At 49.5% G+C, this 15,032-nt stretch overlaps 1 protein-coding gene and 1 long non-coding RNA gene across 3 annotated transcripts in view; one reads left to right on the top strand and one right to left on the bottom strand.

The window, feature by feature from the left end:
• The window catches only part of LAMB1 (laminin subunit beta 1), a 728,031-nt gene that overhangs the window by 638,957 nt on the left and 74,042 nt on the right, over positions 1-15,032 (bottom strand). The window contains exon 1 of one of the 2 annotated variants that reach the window (XM_069229821.1): positions 9,001-9,156. The exons of the other annotated variant lie outside the window; for it this stretch is intronic. Coding sequence (XP_069085922.1) covers positions 9,001-9,037 — 37 coding nt within the window. The 5' untranslated portion in view covers positions 9,038-9,156. Of the gene's footprint in view, positions 1-9,000; positions 9,157-15,032 lie in introns of those variants that run through there. 2 annotated transcript variants of the gene reach the window in all.
• Positions 7,181-15,032, top strand: part of LOC138288312 (uncharacterized) — a 29,601-nt gene continuing 21,749 nt past the window's right edge. The window contains exon 1 of the long non-coding RNA XR_011202374.1: positions 7,181-7,528. This is a non-coding gene — a long non-coding RNA (uncharacterized lncRNA). The remainder of the gene's footprint in view (positions 7,529-15,032) is intronic.

Raw genomic sequence — 15,032 nt, 5'->3', positions numbered from 1 at the left:
TAATTTATACCAGATCCCCAGAAGAGACAGTGCCAATACTGATGCGGAAGATGGTAAGGTTCCGTAGGCACTCAGGGCTTCAGATAAACACCTGAAAATACTTGATGTTCCCTCAGGGGAGGGGGACCAATCGCCGAAGGTGGAGCTATGGAAGGAAGTGGAGGGTTTCTGATAAACAGGCATTCGGATTGCTCGCACAAAAGAAGCTTGTCACTGCCTCAATGTGGAGAGAGTAGTAGGAGGTCTGTCGAGTTCTGTCACTTTTTGGAATAGGCTTCCACTTTCTATGATGGGGAGAGTAATGGTGGAAAAGATTATGTTTCTCCCCGCTGCATGTACCTTGTACAGAATACCCTGTTTCCATTTGGTTCTGCCTTTTTCGTAAGCTTGGAGGGCTACTAGTGTCATTGATTTGGGTTGGTCACAGTAGCAGGGTTTCCCTCAATACTTTGAGAAGGAACCTAGAAGATGGGAGGCCTGGCGGTACCAGATGTACAGCTATATTATACAAGGCACGGTCACAACACACGGCCAGGTGGTTGTCAGAATTGTATGGGTGGGAAAAGAGATTATTTGGGGGTTTGTTGGGAGGGAATACATTGTCCTGATGAAGGGGGGTGGATTGTCACACCCAATGCCGCTATAGTAAAAGCGACTGCCACTTTGTGGGAGCAGGTGGTACACAGGATCATTAGAAGAACACCCTTTGACAGGGAACTGAAATTATGGGACATAGCGCCCTTCAGGGCCATTGAAGAATCCATGTTTATGGAACAATGGAGGGAGGGCGACTGCATCTTGACGGGAGACATTTACCCAGGGTACCATTTAATTTCCTTTCAGGAAGCGCAGGAGACCTTCGGAGTGGGTCAGGGACAATTTCTGCACTATGGCAAGCTGGAGAGGGTGGCACACGAAGTATAGAGAGATTTTCCAGATGCCCCATGGAGTCAGAAGTATTGGGGGGACTTCTGAGATGAGGGAGGGGCAACACCTGATCACACTGCTCTATAAGGCACTTAGGAACGACTACCAACCAACAGTGTGTGTGGCACATGGCGCTTGGGAGAGGGTTATGCAAGAAGAAATATCAGATGCTGAATGGGGACAGGCCTCTGAGCTGGTCCGCACAGTCTCAAGTAATAACAGGTTCAAACTACTACATTTTAATTATCAACACCACGGTTACTGAATAAGATCTATCCTAAGAAGGGAGCAAAATGCAGGCAGTGCGGAGAGGCTGTGACCACATATCTGCACCTAGCATGGATTTGCCTAGAGGTCCAGGACTTCTTGGTGGAGGTGATCTCTAGAATAGAGGCTGCCACAGGCCAGCGACTCCGGTACACCCCGAAAACCTGTTTGCTGGGCGTGTTAGCCAGACCCACGGAATGAAAAATCCCATTCAATTTGCCCAGCTGGCCCTACTGCTTGCAAAGAGATGGGTAGCAACTGGATGGATGGGAACCCGAAGGCCCCTTGTACAGCAATGGAAAGATCCAGCGGCGTCCGGGTTGGCAGAAAAACATCACATGAAACAAACACGCACAGATGAAAGGGCAGCTGCTGAGATTCTAGCATGGGGACAACTGCTTGAGCGCTTAGCAGATAGCAAAGAGTCCAGCATTGACTCTCCTGGTGAGACGAGGAATAAATATCGAAAGGTGGTGTTAATCGGGGTAAAGTAGGGCGATCAAATGTGTATTAACCTCCTATGGTGGATCGGAAATATTGTTTTGGCGCGATGATTTGGTCTATGTATAAATGACTATTTCTCATTTAACATCTTAGAACTGATGCCTCATATTATATACCTGTTGGGCTCGGAAATCTCAGAGCTCCAACCATTTCTGTAACCTGAAACAATTCTATGGCACTGTTTGGTTGTATTGTGTTTGGTAAAAACTAATAAAAACAAAGTTCTTAAAAAAAACTATATTCATTCAGTATGGGATCTGTGTTGGGGGACCGTGGCAAAATGTGGGCATTAAAGAATGCGTCAGTAAAAGGGCACAGGTTAACCAGTGTTTTATGTGTGCGTGCAAATTAAGGTAAGTAGGCTCAGCAAACCTAACCCAAGTGGCCTCCTTTGTGGCATCGAAGCGCGAAATTAAGAGTTTAAGCTTGTTCTGGTCGGGACCTTTCAGGTCGACGTTTACCACTGACTTTTTCTAACGTACACTTTGTTTATACGCCTCCGACCCCCTCCACTTTTAGAAACAGAGTATGCGTTCCTTTCAGTTACAAGAAATGCTTCTTAGGCTGGAAGGACTTCAGTTATTTCCGCACTTTGATGTTATGTGGCAGTTAACTGGTTTGTTCCTGTAATCAGTTTATTGGAGCCTATAAACTGCGCCCGGCTCCTTGTCTCGCGTCAGTGCCCAAAGATAACAGAAGCGCTGCAGCTCTGCGCTGAGAACGAGGCACACCGCTGCCACAGAACTAACAGTGCAAACTAGGGGTTGTAGGTTTACAACGTCACGCCCCTGGCTCTGGAGATCAGACCTCAAGTAGGAGCACCTAGGAGCCTCACAGGGCGGGAAAGGAAAAGGGCCGGACTGGGAAACAGTGGCGTGACAAAACTTGCCGTGGGGCAGCAAAATATATAGTGGGCCCCCACTCTCCGGACCCAGTCAGGAGCTCTCGGGCCAGGGACCCATTCGTCTGTAGACAGTGACGGGTGGAATGGGGGGGAGCAATCGCAGCACAGGTGCCGTAGGGGCTTTTTTTACGTCACTGCTGGGAACCCAAATCAGCCCTGGAAAATGTTGTTAGACCGGCCCCCATCGGGTACATACAGCAGGAGCGAGCGGACCACTAAAAGCATAGTAAAATGATGACTTTACAGTGCACCAGGATATGGTAATCTTTATTGGGGCTCTTCAATATCACTCTCTAACAAAGCCTCTCATCTCCCCTTAGCTCACATGGATTTCATTTGTTTTCAAGTGCCTTCCCTTACCAGTGTAGGGTGTTTCGGACACTTTACATCACACACACAGAAACAATGAATCATACGTGTGTAAATAAGTGTATAGAAAATGTTGACAAAGGAGTCTACAAGGAGAGGGATTCACATGCCATCCATTCTGGTAGGCATTTTTAAAGACTGCTTGGTCTTGGGAAACATAAACTCGGGATTCAGATCGTATCACTGTGGTTAGGGTTGGCTTTACTAATGACTATTTACTTCTACCCAAAAAAACAACCCTATTTAGCAAAGTTAGGATAATCATAATCTGGGAAAAAACAATTATCTAATCTATACCATGCAGTTCTCATGCAGCTCTTTGATGACAGTTCATAGCTCACTGTGCTAGATTAGGAGTGTAATTTATGAACTGCACAGCAACAAGATCTGTGAGACAAAAGCAGTATCACACTGAGCTATGCACATAGAATATTGTTCTGTAATCTGCATAGTGCACTTTCTTTGCAGCAGGCATATTAACCCTCTGTGCTACCTTAGATGAGTCAAAACTGACACCAGACAAAAAGATCTCTCTCCAGCAGGTACATTAATCACCAGAGTTATCTTGGGCACTTTTATTGTTGCCTGGAAACTGTTGGCTATATAAAGGAACTAAGCAGGATTCAAAACTGCTGCACCACTACAGAAACAGCCCCCTTTAATAAAAGCGCCCCCCCCCCCCCCACACCTTTCCAGCCTCCCATCGAAACGCCTGATGCCTAATTGAGAGGAGACCATGAAGGGGAGGAGGGAACTACAGAAGACTCTGAAGGGAGGAGGAAGGGCCAGAGTGGATGGTGGTGGACGTAGAAAAGCATGTGACAGACAGTAGGGAAAGAGTGTAGGGAGGAAAGCGTCTACTAGTAAGGGCAGAGAGCAGCCCCAGTCCCGCAAAGTTGAGATGGAGAACTCAGTTTGTGGCCACAAGAGGCTGGAGGTTTAACATCCCTGGCCAACAAGATGATGTAAAAAGGAATAAGCATTGGCAAAGCCAATAGGTTTCCCCTGTGCAAGACCTTTTGGCTTTGGCAATGTGTGTGGCTGTTGTTCAGCATGGTTAAACGTTGGTATAGGAGAGTTGCCTGGAGTACAGTGGAGTGGCTTACAGTGTCGTGGAGCGAAGTAGAATGGTGTAGAGTGGACGGGGTAGAGTGGAGACGCGTAGAGTGGAGGTACAAAGTAGAGAAAGAGTGGAGTAGAGTGCTGTGGCACAGGGTGGAGTAGAGCAAAGTGGAGGGGAGTACAGTGGAGTAAAGTGGAAGGGTGTAGAGTATTCTAGAGCTGACAGGCATAGAGCGGAGGGGAATAAAGCAGAGTAGGGTGTTGTGGCAGAGTGCAGCGGAGTAGAGTGGAGTGAAGCAGAGGGGTGAAGAGTATTCTTGGGTGGTGCGTTCTACAACAGAGTGGCACAGAGTGGAGTAGAATGGTGAAGAGTGTCAGAGTGGAGTGTCATGGGGTAGAGTGAAGTGTCAGAGGGCAGTGGCATAGAGTAGAGTCATGTGGTGTGTCGTAGACTGGAGTTACGCATGGTGTAATAGCGCACTGCCACTCCAGACAACACATTCTTTATTGGAACTATCATTACAGTTGCATGGACATACAGTTTTATTGATACACCTATATAGCGCACAATGTGTAGAAATGGCATCATCTAGTGAAATTATTTGTTTTGATTGTACCTAAATATTTGTTTCCACCACACTTCAAAATTACAATAAAATGTGCTGCACTAGTGCTTTCTTAAATTTGATACCATCCGAAATAGTTGCACAGTTCATTTACAGATATTTAAAATGTATTGTGTACTAGAAAAATAAAATAACATTGTATAGCCTTCCTCCAGCACACCACCAAAACCCACATAAATCGCCTCACTTTGAAGTCAGAAAAAGAAAAGTAAACACCAAGCTCGCTCAGAAGACAGAGCCCGACCTTAGACCTTAGTCTTTGAATACACAGCTAATGTGACAAGATAAGAACACATTTTAAAGGTATGTTTACAGAAAGCAAGCACTAGTGGAAGAATACAGTAAACAGGCCATGTTCAACTGGAGGGACAGACATACTAGACAGCCTAAAACAAATAAAGACAGCAAAAAGAAGGCAAGTAACTTTGAGTTAACACACAGTCAATGGTAAGCAATGAGCGGGAGGCGCTACTAGGGAAGCTTTCCGAATGTCCCCAATAAGTCTTTCCATACCACAAAGCTGTGCTGTCTGGTAGGCTTTAACCAAACACCCAAAGACACAGAAAAAAGGCGAACAGGACTAATTCAGTAAAGGTACAGCATAAAGGAGAAAAGGCCCGCAACCGAAGGGCGCTTGAGGGGCCGGAGCGGAAACCCCGCAGAGGCCCTCGAGTAACAATTTGCACCAAAACGCAGAGCGCAAACAATGGTGGGGGACCAGAAGTGGTCTCCCCTTGTGTCGCCCCCACCTCGCTCCGGGCGGAAGCAGAAGGAGGGGGGCAATAAACTTTATGTGGTCTAATGGGGGGCCTCTGCATTGTTTGAAATTCCCCTGACACGCCTGGGGCAAGGCTAAGGCCTTAAAGGCTGGCCAGACCAGAACCCCTCATCTTCTTTGGGTCAGGGAAGGGTCTTTAACCTCATGGGTGATAAGATGATTTATGACAACGCATTACCCCATTTTGCACATGCATCTGAAATGACGGAATGATTTATGGCCCTCATAAAAGCAGGGCAAACAGGCTGTAAATCAATTTTAAATAAACTGCGGCCAACATTTCCCAAACCAATAACAGAGTCATGTACTACTTTTATTTACGGGAATGGGCCGTCTGGAGGGGTTTATGCAAGAGTAACATCTGCATGTCAGAGTGTGGTCCTACAGCACAGTGTACAGCGAAAGTAAGAAGACACGGGGGAGAGGGGTGACAACAATAAAATCCACGGCAGGCATAGGAGTGGTCTAGCTGTAATCCCCAAAGAAAGAAGCAAAAGGCAGCAAACAGGTACACTGCACAAAGGCAAAGCGCGCCTAACAGCAACACCCCCCAAAGGACGCAGATTGCTAAAATTCGCATAGCGAAAATGGAAACAGGCAACCACCTGCAAAAAAAGAGTGGCATGCAAGCCCAAACACACACACGAAATGGGAAGAATGGGGGAGGATGTAGCCACAACAGGCAGGGTGGGGGAGGGACATACCAAAGTAGACCATGGGATGGAGGGGTTTTAGCCACAGCAGTGGGTGGGATGGGGACACAGCAGAGTATGGGGGAAACACCTTCTTTTGGTGGGGGATGGGGCAGGCGACTCACGTAGGAAAGCTCGTACTCAGCAAACAACGGACACATTAACCTGCTAAACACACAAGAATTCAGCCCCTGAACAAAGGCAAACAATGAATAACAGCGCGCCCCCGCAGCGCAGATTGATGAAAAGTTAATCTAAAAGCGGTGACGACTTTTCGAGCAGGGGAACAAATAACAGTTGGTGAAGCAACAAGGTTTCACTAGAAGGGGAGAAAGAAACGACTTGTAGGTATGCAGGCAGGAGGTTAAAGAATGTTATAACCTCTAGCAAAATACAATTAAATCAGCCAAATCTGAAACAATGAACATTCTGGGAGGTAATAGCGTGCACTTCTCTGCTCCGCTTGGCGCCGAGAAGCCCCCGAGCTGGAATGCAGAAAGTTAAGTGTCCCTCCTCTCCCGCCCATGTCCCCGATTAAAGCCAGATGCACCCACGGGGACCGGCGCCTGCTGTGGGGATTAGGGCCCGCAGAGCAGCTTTCCTGATTGCAGGATCGCGGAATGCATTTCCAGGAGACATTCATGAAAGTCAGCTCTACGAGTGAGGCGAAAGTTATGTTCCACTTCCAAGGGAGGGAAGGAGGGAGCTGTTGGACCCTGGAGTGACCTTCAGCCAGGTCCTAGGGCCCTCTTCATTCCCGGGTGCAGAGACGCGCGCTGCACACTGGTGTTAATGTGATTATGTGGCCCACACGTGTCCTTGTAAAGTGTACATTTAACCTGAAGATTTATTGGCACCCTCATATATAATATATGTGTTACTCAACTCATTGGTATTCACATTTGAAGGACGAACGACTGGACGTATCCGCAGAGACTCCGACAAGGAAACGAAAAACAGACCCCTGCAGTGGGCGCATTAGCCCAGTGACACCAAACATGGCTTCACATCAGTGAAAGGGGGCTTTGGCTGGAGAACGTAGAGTCCCATGGGCAGACGGCTCAGGAGCGGGGCACACCCCTGAGCCCCTTACAAAGGCTGCCCTGTGCTCCGGGAATGGTGCTCCGAGCGTTAAACCAGACGGTCTCTCATCTTTGGGCAGCTGGCATCTGTCTGTTTATGTGGGACGGGAAGCTCACTTACTCTGGCACGGATATGATTGTTCCGTTTACCTCCCACTGAGGAATATCTAGCCCCGCTGCGTGACACCCCTAAGGAGCACCAAAAGGCAATTCTCATGCCCATTCCCTCCCCCAACCAGGAGAAACGGGGGGGAAGAGAGCAGGAAGCACCCAGACGACCCCTGGAGGAGGTCAGAGGCATGTTCAGGAAATGGGCTGTGAGTACTGGCAGCGACGGGACTGAATGTGGTGGGCGTGCCACGCCGGATGGGGTAAATGGGGGCATATGGGTAAAAGGGGGCATATGGGTAAAAGGGGGCATATGGGTAAAAGGGGGCATATGGATAAAAGGGGGCATATGGATAAAAGGGGGCCTCGTGGGGGAATGGGGGCATCCACGGCTGCGAGTCCTGCCTTGAAGGGTGTAGAAGAGGTGCCCTGTCGCAACAAGCACCCACGTGCTGCCAGTAGAAAACCGATGCTTCGGGCATCGTCCAAATGTGACAGCAGCTCGTGGTCTCAATACGAGGCAGTAGAACTTAAAGTCTCATCAAGGGCACCTACGGCCCTGCTCCGGGTCTCCCCCGAAGGCAACTACAGTCTCCGCCAAATCTCACTATAAGGCTACAGTAATTGCCTCAGGTGTCTCTCAAAGCAGCATCTCCTACTTCCAAGTCTCACACTAAAGTAGAAGAATCCGAGCTTCAAGTCTCACACCAAGGAAACGGTATTAAGTTCTTGTTCCAGTCCTCACCCAAAGCAGAATAACTCAAACTCTGGGAATTATCCTAAAGCGGCAGATCGCAGTCTCATCCTAGGACAACTCGGCCCCAGCTTCAGGGCCGCCCAAGACACCTATACTCCCTTATACAGATCTCACACCAAAGCAGCTAGTCCCTGCTCAGGGTCTCATTCCAAGGCAGCACCAGCTCCAAGTCTCACCATAAAGCAGCAGAGGCTGAGCTCCAGGTCTCACCCCAAGACAGCAGAAGGCCGTGCTACAGGAAGGCTCCTTCTAAGGCATCAACTGGTCCCAATTTCACACCACAGTAGCAGGAACCCTTGAACCAGGTCTCACCCAGGGCACTTACAGTGTCTACCTCACGTCTCACCATTGTGTGCCCAGGTGGTTCAGTGTCACTTGAACTTCTGTTTTCCATTTCTGGACTTTGCTTTCACATATCACTGTGTTGGTCCTATTCACTGACGCAATTAAAATGAGCCAAGACTACAACTCCCAGAGTGCTATGATATATTAATAAAAAACTAGAACTGGAAAAGTTGTGTCCCGGTAACAAAGTCACTCTAGGTCTCTCACAGGCATACAGCCCCTCGCGCCGATATCAGCCTGAGGCAACAATACCCAAAGCCTGCAGCCCCTGCTCCAAATCCGTCCACAAAGCAGCAGCATCCGAGCTCACAGCTCTTTAAGTCTCACCCAAAGGCAGCAGCAGTCTCTGTTTCAGGTCTCCCCACATGGCCGTACAAGTCAAAGAACTAGGTCGCATACTCAGACAGCCTCTGTCCCGGGTCTCACCTAAGACATCCGCCCCCCCACCCTCCTCGTAGACCAGCCACTGCCCCAGGTAAGCACATGGTGACTAAGCCCAGCTGCAGGGCCTCCTGTGGGCAGCATGCACCCTCTCTATGGGACCCCCAGTGCATGCATAGTTTACCCCTTCGTTCTTACCTATGAAGCCGCATAGCGGCGCCTGGAGGAGCCCCATGGTGCGGGTGGCAGAGAGGGCGCTGTGTCCTGCCGGGCTAAGCTCTTTTCTGCTCTAACTCCGCGTCCACAGTAACCCGAGCACAAGCCCCAAACCTACGGGTGGGAGGGTCTCGCGCGCGCGCAGATGGTTACGCCTTGAGGCCGGCGCAGGCACCCCCTCAGGGGATGAATTCTGGAGACCGTCGATTGAGTCCCACAACCAGCGGTCGTCAGAGTTGTAAAGCATAGGTGGGCGGTTAAGGAGATAACCGGAGGAGGGCGATACACAGGAACTTCAGTGTAATAGAGGCAACAGGTGCGAACCCTTGCCCCACGGAGGGGCGGAACCCAGACATTTGTTTTCTTTAAACCCTTTCAGTCGGCCCATTCCCGTAATATACATAGCATAAATAATTCGTACATGACACTGGTTCTGTTTGGGAATTTTGGCCGCAGTTTATTTACAACTGAACATCGATTTGCATCTTGCTTGCCCTGCTTTTATGAGGGTCATAAATCATTAGGGCATGTCAGGGATGTGCCAAGTGGGGGAGGGTAATGCATTTGTCATAAATCATCTTTCACCCATGAGCCTGACAGCCCTTGGGTTATTATTGCATTATTACGGTTTGTCATTACACATTTACATCTTAACAGCCCCCCCCCCACATCTTTTATATCTGCATGTCAACTGTCCATTGCTAATTAGCCAAGCATCACTCTCCCGTTTAGTCCTTTACGTATTTGCCCCTATTTGCCCCTTGGCGTTGGCGTTAGCTACCTTGTTTAGTCCTGGCTCTCCGGTGGACCCGGGCTGCGAGCGCTGTGTTTCGAGTATCTCCCCTGACTGACTTACCCTGCCGTGAGGCATCCCAAGGTAAGTAGCCCTGCCACCCTGCTGTGTTGGGTGTGGCCTTCAATGTTTTTGATCTGACCTTCTCCGCCACGCCGTCTTTGGGTTGTCGCCCAACAGGCGGCTCCCCCGTCAAGCTCCCTCTATTCGCAGCCTGCGGGTTGCAGTGCCGCCCACAGATTTTTCCAGAACACTTCCATTCCTTGGGGAGACAAGTGTGTCCCGTCTTTCGCAAAATATTCTGGTCTCTGTAGGTTGATGAGCCTGTGTCTGATGCTTTCCCAACCGTTTTGGGCGCACATTTTTTTCACTGCTATGTTTAATTTCTTTCTAGATTGGTCCAGTGCCCCTATGGACTTGCCCCCCCCTCCATTTCTGCCTAGGGATAATTTCAGACCAGATCAACATTGATTTGATCAGGTGCCTTGCAACCATTGTGAGGTTTGACCTTGTGCTTTCTAGTAAACTTTTCCTCCCTAGTCGTGCTAGGTCGTTGCCCCCTAGATGTATTATTAGCACGTCAGGCCCTTTCCCCTGTGCAGCTATGATCTCCTCCAGCCTGGCTTGGAGATGTCCCCACTTCATGCCTGGGAAGCCAAACCAAAATACCCTTGTCCGTTTCGGGCGTTGTTCCATTGTGGAAAGTCTTTGAAACCACCAATCCCGTGCCCTCCTCATGAAAGAATGCCTGATGACCCATGCTGTTCTGTATTCTTTACCTGTGAGAGGAAGGTGACAGTGGAGAGGTTTCTATTCCAGCTTGCTCGTTTGTCGCTTTCTTATGTAACCTTTGTAGGAGTTGTAGCTCCACCTGCCAATTGTCTTTATGCCTGTTTCAGACATTCCGCGTTGGGCTGCAGCTGTTGCTGCCCCTATCCGGAAAGAGTGCGTGCCAAACTCACTTGCTGTGAGCCCAGCCCTGGAAAGCGCCCCTTTGAGCACAGCTTTGAATTGGAATATGCTCAAACATTCCCTGTTCTCGTATTTTAAAAGCGCGCCCTGCCCTTCGGGCCTTATTTTGAGGAACTCCTGCACGCTGCACACTGGGCAGACTTCTTGCCCGTCCAGGCATCTTAGCTCAATTTTTGCCCCCTTTCCGAATTGGTCAGTTTTTGATCTTCTTAGGAGTATTTGCATGTGCTTCTGTTTTATCAGTACGTCCTGCCATTGTAGGCACGCTGTGGAGCTCTTTGTTTTGAAGGGGGCCACCAGCTCGCTTATCCTAAATGCCCCCAAAGAATGCTAGGGAGAATGCCGCTTTGAAAAGGGTGTACTCAAAATTATTCCTGCACAGGCTCTTGAGTGCTCCCACGAGTTGCTTCAGTGTGCTGAACTCTATCAGACGCCGCTGGTCCTTTGTGTGCCCCTCTAGCCCGCGCCACCCCTTCATTGCTGCTCTTATGTAGTGTGAATTGGTAGGGTCTCTGCTTGTTGCTAATTTACTAAAATGCGCCACAGCTGATAGGTGCGCCTGCGCCCATGCTTTTGATTTTTTCTTAGAGAAAGCCCAGTGTATGAATTTCTTTACTGCTTCTGCTTCTTGCGCTTCGCCGTGACACATGAAATCTTGCAGGCCCGTGACCTCTTGTACTCACGCTGCGTGTGTTGCATATCTTTTTGCTGGTTTGGGCGCTAGGGCATGGGCTATCAGTACTGCTAGGTCCCCCCCACCAGCCCCCACAGGTTGGGGGGGAAAGGCGTCATCTCTCGTTCCGCTCCGGGGGCTAGGCTCCTGAATCTCCCCATCTGGAATCGAGAGAGTGCATCTGCTTTACTGTTAACCATGCCTTGCACATGCCTCGCCCTAATATCCAGGTTTCCCGCTAGTTGCATTCTCACCATGTATCTCAGTAGCTTCAGCACTAGCAAGCATCGTGAAGACCCTTTGTTCACTGCGTGTTCTTCTGCTTGGTTGTCTGACCATAGTGTGAGTTTCATGTCCTTCATGTGATCTTTCCATATCGTTGGGGCCACTATGATGGAGAATAGCTCTAGGAGCGTGATGTTCCTCATGATTCCTAACGTTGTCCATCTCTGAGGCCATTTCATTGCGCACCATTTGTCTTTTAGTGAGGCCCCAGAGCCTGTGCTGCCTGTTGCATCCGTGTACAGTTGTAACTGTTTAGCGGACACCCAGCCTTCCCTCCATATGAGTGTGCCATTAAAGTCCACCAAAAAGTCAAGCCAGGTAGCCAAGTCTTGTTTGACCCCTTTGTTCAATCTGACGTGGTGGTGCTTTTTCACCAGACCCTTGGTTAGGTGTGAAATCCGCCTGGCGAATACCCGACCTACCGGGATGACCTTTGCTGCAAAGTTGAGTTTGCCAATCAGCTGTTGCAACTCGCCCAGTGTTGCCTTCTGTTTGACCAGGAGCCCCCTTATGTCCTTTGCTAGGTCCTCCACCTTGTCATGGGGGATGCGGGATGTACCAGCCACTGAGTCTAGTTCGATGCCCAGAAAAACTAACTTGGTGGTGGGGCCTGTGGTTTTCTCTTTGGCTAGTGGGACCCCCAGCCTATTGGTTAGCTTCTGGAAAGCCTCTAATACTTTCTGGCATTCCTGCCCTCCGGGCTGACCTACAAATAGGAAGTCGTCCAGGTAGTGGAGTTTCCCCCACTTGGATGTTGTTTGTGCAGTGGCCATTCGATGAGCGTGCTAAATTTCTCAAAGTATGCGCAGGAAATGGAGCATCCCATGGGCAGTGCTTTGTCAAAATATGTCATCCCCTCAAACTTGAAACCTAGGAGGTGATAGCTTTCAGGGTGGACAGGGAGTAGTCTGAAAGCTGACTCTATGTCCGCCTTCGCCATTAGGGCGCCCTGCCCCTTGGTGCGCACTATGTCAACTGCGTCCTCCACTGATGCGTACCCTACCGCGCAATCGTCTGGTTCAATACCGTCATTTACCGAATGGCCTTCGGGGTAGGATAGATGGTGGATTATCCTGAATTTGCCTTGTTCTTTTTTGGGTACAACCCCCAGAGGAGAAATTATTAACCCGGGCAGAGGGGGGCCAGTTAGCGGGCCTTCTACCCTCCCTAGCGCTATCTCCTTGTTGATCTTGATCTTTACAATTCCTGGGTAGTCCCCCACTGAGCGCAGGTTCTTGGGCTCTGTTTTGAGGTTTCTGCATTTGGAAGGGATTCTGAAGCCTTGTTCAAAGCCTTCGCATAATAGTGTTGCGTCTTTTTTGTTGTTGTAATCGTTGGCTAGCTGCCTTAAATAGCCTGTGTTCATGGGGGATCTAGCCAATTCTACTGTTCTCCCCATCCAGGCTGACATGTCGCCCTGGCTATTTCTTCTTTTCTTTTTCTTTCTTGTGGCTGTTAGCTCCTCCTCTGCTGCATTTGGCTGCGAGGTGCCCGCCTCCGCATGTGGAGCATACGTGTCTAAATTTGCATGCCGCCCCCAAGTGCATTCGTCCTTGTCGTATTTACAGCATATTGCTGTTGCACCTTTCCCTGCCTGAGGCCCTTTCCACTGTGAGTACTGTGGCTTTTTATAGAAGGGTTTTGCTTTCTCTTGTCTACCTTTATGGAAACTCCCTCGAAAGGGCTGTTCACCTTTGTTGGCCCAGCTCCTGGCTTCCCTTGCTACCATCATTTTATGCATATATCCTGCCACATCTTCTTCGTCCCATTCCATTTCGGGATGGGCCTGCATTTTTAGTCTAAAACTTTTGTCATAATCGAGCCATGCGTCCCCAGCGAATTGCCTTTGTGCCTCATGTATCTTAGACTCGTAGAGCCATAAGTCTTTTGCGCAGTGAGGGAATTTTTCGACTGTAATGCATGCCATGATCCTGAAAGCGTCTAGCCAGTTGTCAAAATTATTTTCCTTCTTAACCCTGTTTCTCTCCCTTCTATCTTCCTCCTTCTTATCTACTGTGGTTAGGTCTAAGCCCTCCACCTGAATTTCTAGTAGTGAAAATATATCAATGAATTCTCTGCGCCAAATTCGCTCCTTTACTGCCAACGGTATCATGCTTGCGAGGCCGGGCGCTCTGGCCACCATGTAGGGTCTCCCAAGGCTCCCCCTTTTGTATGCATCTGGCGTTAAACCTTCTGATCGTGAGCTGTCCTGCCTGCGCCTACTCCCTTCGGTATCCCCTCCCCAGGCTTGGGTTGGGGATGTTTTGTTACCCATGGCCGTTGTTTCTTCTTCTCCCCTGCTGGGTGATGGGAAATGATCTGGTGGGGTAGCTGCTTTAGCGGCTGGGGCTCCCCTTTCCCTGATGTCGCTGTGGGTTGCATCCCCCCTGGGTTCTCCTCCCCCAGGCCCCTCTGTGTCATGCGCCTCCCCTGGCTTCGCAAATAGCAATGGCGCCATTGATTTCAAACATTCTTGCACAATTGCGTTAATTTGCTCACCCATATTCGCCTTCGCTCGTTTGCTTGGTCCAGGCTCGGGAAGCTCGCCCGTTTACTTCTTGTCCCCTTTTTTGTCCCCTTTGCTCGCGTGCCTCTGCCTCTTCTTTGCTTCGGTCTGCGGTTGTACTTCGCCCCTGGTTGACACGTTTGCTCTGTCTTACCACTGGCTTGACAGGTGGTACAGGAGACACAAAACTCCTTTACCTTCTGGGACACGTTGGGCCAATAGAAATAGTTAACTAGTCTTTCCCAAGTCTTGGTTTGTCCCAAATGCCCAGCAAGTGGAATATCATGAGCTAAGGTCAGAATGAACTTCCTAAACTCCTGAGGCACTACCACTCTCCTAGTGGCACCAGGTTTGGGATCTCTTGCCTCAGTGTAGAGGAGTCCATCTTACCAGTAGACTCTTGGGTTCCAGTGATTTTTCCTTTGGTCTCTTCAGCAGCTTGCTGCCTAAGGCCTTCAAGAGAGGGACATGTTTCTTGCCCCTTACACAACTGTTCCCTTGTGGGTCCCCCTGGGCCTAGGAGCTAAACCTGATAAGGTTCCAACTCCATGGGCTCAGTTCCCTCAGAGGGCAGAAATTCTTCCTGGGAAGAGAGGTTCTCTTTCTCTGGTTGTGTTGAAGCTGGTTCCCCAGTCTTCTTTCCTTTTCTCTTGGAGGGTTGGGCCCTTTTTCCAGGCTCCAACTCCACTTTTTCACCCTGAGCCTTGCACTGTGCCCTTGTCTTGACACACACCAGTTCAGGGATACCCAGCATGGCTGCATGGGTTTTGAGTTCTACCTCAGCC

This window comes from Pleurodeles waltl, chromosome 4_1, assembly GCF_031143425.1.
Source record: "Pleurodeles waltl isolate 20211129_DDA chromosome 4_1, aPleWal1.hap1.20221129, whole genome shotgun sequence".
Lineage (NCBI taxonomy): Eukaryota > Metazoa > Chordata > Amphibia > Caudata > Salamandridae > Pleurodeles > Pleurodeles waltl.
Note: the sequence above shows the minus strand (reverse complement) of the source record. Positions and strands in the feature narration are given on the sequence as shown.